At 44.7% G+C, this 9,611-nt stretch overlaps 1 protein-coding gene across 1 annotated transcript; it reads right to left on the minus strand.

The window, feature by feature from the left end:
- Nucleotides 1–880: 880 nt before the first annotated feature.
- Nucleotides 881–9,155, minus strand: Lmod2 (leiomodin 2). The gene is made up of 3 exons (XM_021165839.3): nucleotides 8,711–9,155; nucleotides 2,228–3,580; nucleotides 881–1,711 (listed from the first exon to the last, which is right to left on the minus strand). The coding sequence occupies exons 1-3, from the start codon at nucleotides 8,981–8,983 to the stop codon at nucleotides 1,685–1,687; spliced, it is 1,653 nt and encodes a 550-aa protein (XP_021021498.1). The 5' UTR covers nucleotides 8,984–9,155; the 3' UTR covers nucleotides 881–1,684.
- Between the last annotated feature and the right edge of the window lie 456 nt (nucleotides 9,156–9,611).

A 9,611-nucleotide genomic window follows, 5' to 3' on the forward strand; every position in this document is an offset into this window, starting at 1 on the left:
AAAATAGTGAAGACACCACCACGGGAGGCCGCAACTTACACTGAGTGTCTGGGAATGAGGGCCATCAGGAGACTAGCTGGCATCTGGGTGGTAGCAATGAGGAGTAATGGCCGAGAGCCTAGGCTCTGCAGTCAGTCGGTGGTGCCCAGCTTCACATGCTAAATCTGCTCCTTCACTTCTCACCTATCAGATGGGAATCGCACCTCTTAATGCCGTGAACTGTACACGAAATGACTTGGCTCAGAAAATGACCCTCATCGACTGCCTCCTGATGGGAATCCCGGGCACTGCCTTACTCCTCTGGAGTCTATTTTGATTCCAGGTGTTCTTACCAAGAGATAGATGGATTGAACAAAGGAAATAATCCTGAGAAATACTAGAGATTTTTTTTTTAAGCAAAACATGATCCCTGTGATTGAAAAGAATTAAAAGCTCTGGCCAAGAGACAGAACATTATTGACTGGATGTCGCATAGAACCTGCAGGACATGAGTGACTCCAGGATTTGGAGTTAATTCAGGGGATCAGGAGAATGGAGGGGAGGAGATCTGGAAAGCATGTTTGTTTCTCTAGCATTCAGATGGCTCCTGAATGACAGGGGAAGAGGTAGGATTGTAGTTGGAATTGTGAGCACACAGCCCACATGTACTTTTGTGGATGTTAGATTTGCCTAGGGCAAGAATAGAAATGAAGGAAGAAAGAATAGGGAGAGGAGAGGGGAAAGAAAGGAAGAGATCAAGGGATGGGGAAAGCAAAGGCTGGGAGGGAGAACCAGGGGAATGTAAGTATTAAAAATAAATAAATAAATAAATAAATAAAAATAAATGGTCAGATGATGGATGTTCAAGGAGAGTCCCAGGGGAGAGCCGTAAGTTCTTCAGCACCCGCACCAGGATAACTTCATCTTTACCTTCCATCATCTCCTGCGCATACATTTGTTCCAACTACAAAACTTCCTAGTATCCCCCGTTATCCTTTCCAGAAACCATTGATTGATACTTTGATCAGACTGGCTTATGGCTGTCCACTGGACTTAGGAAAACACAAGAGCCCCTGCTGCCGTCTGATTTGCATGTCATTGAATCCAGGAAATGGACACATGGGGAACTTTTCCCAAACCTGTCTCATCCCTTCATACCTCCCAAACAGCCTGTCCAGAAAGTTCTTTAACTCAGTCTTCTAGTAGGAGATTTGGCCAGAATTTCTTGGACGTGAGGAAAGAAAGCCAATGCTTAAAGGCATGGACCTTTTTGTTGTGAGAACGTAATGATTTTAATATTTAGCAATATTACACATAGTCAGCAGATATATTAACTCACAGAAAAATACTAGTTTCTCTTAAAAAAACAAGAAAGAAAAAAAAGAACTTTAAGGTTATTGGGATTAAAAAAATAATAGCATATTTCTTTAAGTGATTTGAGCTCAGTAACTGAGATGCCAGAGATGCAAAGAGATCTTGCGAGGCTTGCTGCCCATATGAATCTTAGGACATAAAAAAGAAGTTTATTTTCATATTTACAGAAGAAACATGCTCATTGCATCTCAGAATTCCTTTGGAATTCCAGAGTGACACTATCTTTGGAGTTGGGAAATATTCCAAATTAAAGAAGGCATTTTGGAAACAGCTCACAATGCACCTCGGATTACACCACTAAACAGTTCCGGGTCCTCTTCTACAGATCGGTCTATCTCAGAGCTTCGGGAACTTCCACCTACAAAAACAGGGAATTGCCTTTCAGTAAAGTGACACGTGTGTTAAAGCAAATCATCATGCTATCACCACCACCTATAAACTTTATCATGGCGGTATTCCCTAAGAATAATCTGAATGTAGATTATGCTCACTGTGTGGCATCCACATTATAAATTTGATGGTGAACCACTCGCAGTTCTGTGGTGAAAAGTCTGACCAGTGATGAATCCTTTTAGAATGCAGATAATACTTCCTGGGTTTTTTTAATTATGGAAATATGAATTTTTATATGTTAAAACATCATAAAATGATCCTGGCTGAGACAATAAGTTGGTCCAAATGTACTGGTCCAAATGGAAATGTATTCGTTCTCACCATCAGTGTACCCTAGTGCTCACATGTGGCATGCTTGCACACATACACAAATATTTGAGAGATTAGTGAGAATTTGGAGAGGCAGCTTTGATAGCACCCATCAGTGGAGGCTACCTCATTGAATAAATTTCACCTTAAGGTCTAACCTGGGGTAACTTACCCTCCGTAGCTGTCTTATACTGCTCCCCCGAATGGCTTCCATGAGGTTCTCATGAACTGATCTCTGTGGGGTAGAGGGTCGGGAGCTGTCTTCCATTTTCTTCTCTTGCACTGACCTCAGAGAATTCTTAATTTCCTTTAGGATATTGTTTGGTTGTTTCTTAACCTTTTTCCCTTTTTTCTTTCGCTGTCCATTTTGTAGGGCGCGCTGGGCACTTTCCTGTTGTTTAATGACTTCTGCAATGTTTCTGGTGATGAGCTTTTTCTCTGGGAGTGGAGGAGCAGGGGGAGGAGGGGGAGGAGGCAGCATGTGGGGAGGAAGAGGGGGAGGGGGAGGGGGTGGAGGCGGGGCCACAGGAGATGGAGGTCTGCTCCTCCCAGTGTGGACTTTCTTGGAGACTTTGGGAGATGACCAGGGAGACTGCCTCGGAGATGCATATGGAGAAGAGCCAGGCGTCCCTCTTTGCCAGACTTTGGTCCTAAGAGTAGCTCCTCCATCGTGCCCCTCTTGCTGTTTTTGCTCCTGCATGCGTTTTTGCCTCTGTTTATCCATATTCCTTGTTAAAATACTCGTCATACTCATTCTTGGTCCTGGGAGCTCAAAATGGTAGCCCAGCCTCAGCAGTGTGGTATTCTCTTTGAGCAGCTTGACAATCTCCATCTCCACCTGAGAGCCCATGATGTGCCTCTGGTTGTGAAAGCGCAGCTCCGTGAGCACTGTGTTGTGCTGCAGGGCTCTCATGATGGCCAGGATCCCCTTGCCAGTGATGAAGTTGGACTCCACGTTTACGCTGGTAATGTGCTCGTTAACCTTGAGCATGTCTGCAATGGCAATCGCCGCGGCGTCATCAGCGTGCGTGTTGGCCAGGCTGAACGTCTTCACCACTGTGTTCTCCTTGAGAGCTTCAGCAAATCGGGATAAGGTCTGGGTGGTGATATTCTCTATATTGTTCAGATTAACTTCTGTTGTATCAGGGTCATTGTTTCTAATCTTTTCCAGAGCATCCTCAATAACAGTGGGATTTCCACAAGGGTGAATGGCGGCTGGTGACTCGGTGTTCCTCTGTGTTCTTCCACTGTTGCCGTTGGTTAAATTTATATTTTCTATTTGGCTTTTAAATGTCTTTGGCTTAGAGTTATCAGTATTAACACTATTGTAGCTTACAGTTCCATTAATATGTTTTGTGGCTTCTGTTGTCTCTTCCTCTTCCTCACTGCCCTCTTCTTCCTCGCTATCCTCTTCTTCCTCCTGAGACTCTTCCTCCTCTTCTGTACACACCTCCTCGGAGACTTCGCTGTTGCTCTCTGTGAAGATTAGTTCCTCTTCACTCTCTTCCTTGTCTTCTTCTGCAACCTAAGGAGTGCAGTGACATCAGCAAGCTTTTCACTTGAAGCACATTTAGCAGTTTACAAAGCTAACACATGTACCACAGAGTGAACAGGAATCGCCAGCCCCCTGTTTCTGACCCTCTAGTTCAAGTGACCAAGGTCAACACGTGGTTGCATGACCACTAGCAGGTTTTCTGTAAACATTTGTCTTCCACCAAACAAAATTTATGTGATAGTTTTTCTAAGTTGAAGACACAAGTCAGAGCTTCAGTGTTGGAAAATGCTGGATAAATTTTTCAAAGTTTTAAGCCTAGCAAGATGTCTCAACAGATAAAGTTACTCACAGCATAAGCCTGATGGAGTCCAATCCCCTCTTCCCACATAAAGGTGAAAGGAGAGAAATGACTACACAAAGCTACCCTTTGGTCTCTATATGTCTTCTTGACTCATTTCATTCCAGTTTTGCCAATCTATGCCTCCCTATGGAATGCATTCACTGCCCTGTCCAAACAAGTGCAAAGGAAATAAACAGTATGGTATTGAGGTCTCTTTCCTTAATGCTTAAGACTGTACCAGGCCTGTTGGTACACGTCTGCATTCCTGACTAATTGGAAGGCTAAAGGAAGAAGGGAGTTCAACGCTTGTCTAGGATAGAGAGTAAGTTCGAGGTCAGCCAAGACAACTTGGACTCTATCTCAAAGTGAGGGGCCAGGGCTGGGGACACAGCTGAGCAACAGAGTTCTCAGTCAATTGCAGAGGTGAGCAAGCCAAGTGCCCTCTGTCCTGTCTGTCTTCATGTAGACAAGCAGATGTAGTTTGCTGCTCTGACATTTTTCTGTTACGTGAATGGCACCAAGCACAAGAATGTGGAAACACCACACTCCCAAAGAGGTGCTCATCAGGGCAGATCCAAACCTGCTCCCTGGAAAAACAACAAACAAAACCATTGGTGGAAGCCATGGAAAAACATGACAGCCTCCCTAGGTCCCAACCAGCAGCACTGCAAACAGCCATAGCTCAAAGCAAGTCCTGGGCTGGCCTGATACTTTAAACTTATTTAGTATGCATCAGTTGTAAAAAGGCTTTCAGGCAAACAGGATTTGATTCTAACGTTGTCACGTCTGTTCACTAGTCCCTCTGCACAGACTCCCAAAAGATTAACTTTCTCTGCTCCATGTTATCTTTTACTAGACAGGGTCTTAGCAGGGCTCTTGTGAATCCTCCTCCTTATCTTTTTTGAAGCCCCGTGGTCCTTACTGCTCCCACTGAATTCTTTCCTCTACACTGGAAGCTCTTTTTTTTTTTTTTAAACTTCCGGGAGTTGGGGGAGGTGTTGTCTGTGGCATGTGGATGGATGGGACTTTGGAAAACATTATGTTGGGTTCCAGGCTTGTCTGCCCAGTTGCTGTCAGAGAATAGCCTCCAGTTAGCCACACTTGTCTGGAGTGGCAGGCACCAAGTGATGGCCTTGGAAAGGGTCAGCCTCTCCTGAGATGACCTGTCCAGTGTCAGTTTACTTGATGTATTAGGAGAAGAAGGGTGTGTGTGTCTGTGTCTGTCTGTCTGTCAAAGGGTTGGTGGAGGGACAGGAGTCATAGCTGAATGATACAAAACACCCTGAAAAGAAGTAAATGGATCAGCTAGAGAGAGTTCTGACACCCCCACCCTAGATCTCTTTGCTTTGTGTAAGTGGAGTCCCAATCAGCTACCTAAGAGTGTCTACTGGCATGTATCAAAAATGCAGAGTATTTGGAAAAATCCAAAGCCTTTCCTAAAATCATGAAATCTCATCTCCTTTAGTATTTAACCATCTTTAGTCTCTATCTGCAAAATACATCTGAAAATCGTGTCAGCTCTCTAGCAACGTAAGCTTTTGTGTAATATTTAATAATGCCTCTTCCTGAAGTCCTTCTTTAACACTTCCTGAGTTTGTCCCTGAAATGCTTGGCAATGACACTTCTCCCAGTAAGCTATGGCTAGGACTTTAACTGTTTGTTTGCCATTTTCCCAATCGATGGTTAAAATGGATGTGGGCCTGTATCTTTTTCACCTAGCACAGTGATGAACATGTTATAGAGCCTTGGCTAACATTGTTTACTGGCTAGAAGATCTAAGTTGACATTAATTAACAGCATCTCATAGTCGAGACTATATCTAGAAAAAAAGTACGACGAGGTCAATCTGATAGGGCTAGGTGACCAAGTGTCTTGGCTGTTTGTCTGAGCCCAAGAGGGTTACCAGAATACAGGACTTTTCTAAAGTAGTCCAGGGCAATCTGAGATCTTTGATCAACCAAGGAGGGGAACATATGGGAATAAATCAGCAGGGGGGGAAGGGAAGATAGAATGGTCCACGGTCCACGGGGCAACATTTGTTCCTTTATGAATCAGTCCTACACCAGAGGGGTGTGGGCAATGCTTCCCACATAGGCTGCTTTGGAGTTACATCTGATCCTTTGGGGAACAGTGGAAAGGTGTGCACAGAGGAAGAGGTGAAAGATGGGGTGGGAGGGACTGGGAAAACAGAATGCAAATGCTGGTGAACTCAGAAAGTGAATCAAGCAACAATGAGGAGCCAGCCAGCCAGCGCCAGCATCTTCTGATCATGTCTACCACGCCATCACATCTACACGGAAGCAAGAGGCCTGGCTTTCGGCCCTTGTCCCAGCTCTCCTTATAAATAGGAAGTTCCATTTAGACAAACCACTAAATCTTTTCTGGGTCTCAAGGAATTGAATGGTTCTTATAGTCCATGTTAGCATGTGTCCTAATTACTGGGCAGAATTGGTAGAGTGCAGCTGGTTGGGCCCCACCCTCAAGAGTTCCTCATCTGCAGATACTGAAGAGGCTCAGAATTTGTGCTGTTCGTAGTACCAAGTGAAGTCTATCCTGCTGTCCAGGCATCTACAAGTCTAAAAAATGGCCTTCATGCCAAGAGTCTCTAGTTTCAGTTCCAACTTGACTGACAAGCTGCCACTCTCACATAAGTTCCTGAATTTCTCCTAGTCTCGGCACTCAAGTGAAAAACAGTAAGATGAAATGAGATACTGTGAGAAAAGTCATTGGCACCTGATTGCCTTAGACCCAGCTGATACTCTAGTGAGGAGAACGACGCTGTCGCATTCCCAGGGTACCTAGATCTGATATAGTACACATTTGGGTCAACCTAGATGGATGAAAAAAAAAGGCTGACCCTCAGGAGGCACCACTAAGAATATTCTGAAACCTTCACAAAGTCAGTAGCCTGGTCCCACAAGTGCCATTCAGACCCCAGCTTCTCCTCATGGGACCTCTTTGTCCCATTGTCACTGAAACAGGCACCTGCTCTCCTCTCCCCTCAGCTGCTTGGAAGTTTTCCCTGCGGGTAGGACTAGTTTACTCTCTCTGCTCAGTACCCTTGTGACTCCAGGGACAGCTGGCTGGAACGGTGAAGTGGGAGAAAAGTTAAGCATCCCAGAAAGGAATCAGAGTTGGTAAAGAAGACAGCCGCACTAATTAGGCCGATAAGCCATTGGCAGGATCAGCAAAACCTTTGGCAGCATGAGGTGGCGCTCGGCAACAGCTAACAGCGGGCTTTGCCCTTTGGTTCCTTCTGCTGTCATAACATTATGACATTAAAATGCCTTTGTCAGGTTACTGTTGTAGGTGTCTCTATGTCCTGGCTTCTTATGAACAGTTGTATTCTTATTTTGAAGGAAATTCTTTAGTAAGTATAATATGATGTCATTCTATGACATCAGGCTGTTGCCTCTTATTTCAGATCCAAACCAAAAACAAATAAGCAAAGCATATCCAACTCTGATGTGCTGATCTCAGAAGAACTGACTAGCTCAAATCTTGACTGGCCATGGGTTCCCTCCTCATCTCCTCCTCTGGTTCCTCACTACTACAGCCATAGTGGCCTTGGGAGATCCTGCCTTGGTCCTAGTGGCCCTTCCCATGATAACTGGCTGACACAGTCAATGCTCACACATATCTAGCTGCAAATGTGGGGCATGAAGCTATCACTGAGATCACCACAGCTCCCAGATCAATACTGGAGAAAGCTGACCACCATGAACCTTTTTGATTATAAGTGACTTCAGTGGAGCACACGGGTTTTTGAGCAGTTGTTCCCTGCCTTTTTCTTCCATGAACTCAGGGTTGCTTTCAACATTCTACTGCTGTCATGACTTTCCCAGAGATCAGTCTCCTGAACCTCCTTTCAGAGATGACTTACTGGGATATTCAAAACGACTCTTCCTTGGGCAGCACACAAGGGCTTCCTGGACCTGAGTTCTCCAACACAAGTGTGTTTCCTAGTCTCAGAATCCCCATCAGGAAGTAGGGAGATTCTCAAAAGATGGGTCTGTACATGCATTCTTAACCACAACCCTTAGTGGGTTTCATCATTTAGAACTATACGCAAAAACGTGAATTTTCTTTGAGGAAAACCCTAGAACATCTTAAAACCTCGAAAGAGAGGATCATTTTTTCACAAAAAGGAGCAAAAAAATTGAGCTCCCTCAATAGATGGATGGATGGATGGATGGTAGGTGGCAAGAGAACCCTGAAGAAATGTTTGTCTGTGCAAACTCTAACGAGTTAACGACAGAACAGGACAAAGAACCAGGGCTCCTGTCTCTCGTTCCCACATTTTCCTCACAGCCTTGGATTTGTGGGCATTGGAAACATGAAACTAACTTTATTGCTGCCATTATTACTGTCAAAGAATGAGGAAATGGATTTATTTCTCTTAAAAAAAATTGTATCAGAAACATGCTATGCAACTTTAGTGCCTTAGAGTATTTGATGACCCCTTCAAACCCACACTCTGGTTGGGAAACACTTTTTCTCTCCAGGTTCCCATTTTTTTTTTTAATTAGAAGCAAAAATATAACAAAACAACAAGACAAAACAAAACAAAACAAAACAAAACAAAAAAAAACAAAAGTTAATAAAACCAAAAATAAAAACCAAAAAAAAAAAAAAAGAAACCCTCACCAGGAGTGAGACCATTTTGGCCTAGAAAATATTTCTGTAATGGATACCATTGAGTTATAAGAAAGCTAAAGTGATAACAACTGAGAAGCTACAGAAAACAGGGCTGTCTGTCTTTGGAGTGGGGGTGGGGATCAGGACGATGGGCACAGATGGGTATGGTCCGCAGAGCCTACCTTTCCACATTCCCCCAGCCGTTCCTTCTCCAAAAGTTTTTGGGACTCCTTTTCCCAATACGCCATCAGCGCCTCTCGGCTGAAGTTTCCTGTTGGGGTTTTCTCTGTCAGACTCTTTTGCCTTAGCCCCACAGGAAGGTTTCGGTCAGGTTCAATGTCTTCCAGCTCCCTCTCAAGCTCCTTCAGCTCTTCAGGTGAGAGGGAGGCCAGAAGTTCATCCTCATCGATGGATTCATATTTACTAAGTCCCCTTCTGTAGCCAAATGTAGACATGGTCCCGGCCTTGTCAGACTCCCCAAGAGCTTAAAGAACCAGGCATTCAAGGCAAACAGAGGCAGACAGGGAGGCAAGCGAGCGAGCGTCAGGCTGGTCGGGCTGGTCAGCAGCTGGTGTGAGGAGTGGCCTCAGGAACCTTTTAAGAGCGGTGATGCAGGGCCGTGACAATGTGGAGAGGGTGAAGGCATGGGCTGTTTTAAGCATCAGACGTCAGTTAGACATTTGAACACAAAGAATGTCACATCAGTGGTGGATGGAGGTCTCAGAACCAGCAGGGATTATTCACACAGTGGCCAGAGCCATATTTAGCTTGAGCCTGATAGCTGGTGAGGCCAGGCGGAGTATCTCAGATAGGAGGTGCCATGGTTCTCCGTTCTTTGTGTTCAAACAACGGAGGATAAACTTTGTTTTGAGAATGTCTTACCACAGACACAGAGGACGTGAGCGGATCCTTTCATTCGGAACTTAGGGGTTGGGAAATAGCCCCACATTGTCCTGTGGATAGTTAGTCTGTTTCTTTTATAAACATACCCTGGGTGGTGTGATGCGGACAGACGCTAGATAAAACGGGATTTTATCATTTAGTGCTTTGCAGTATCTGCCCTGTGGTTTTTCTAGCTGTCTG

This window comes from Mus caroli, unplaced genomic scaffold (assembly GCF_978045245.1).
Source record: "Mus caroli unplaced genomic scaffold, Mus_caroli_1 scaffold_7, whole genome shotgun sequence".
Lineage (NCBI taxonomy): Eukaryota > Metazoa > Chordata > Mammalia > Rodentia > Muridae > Mus > Mus caroli.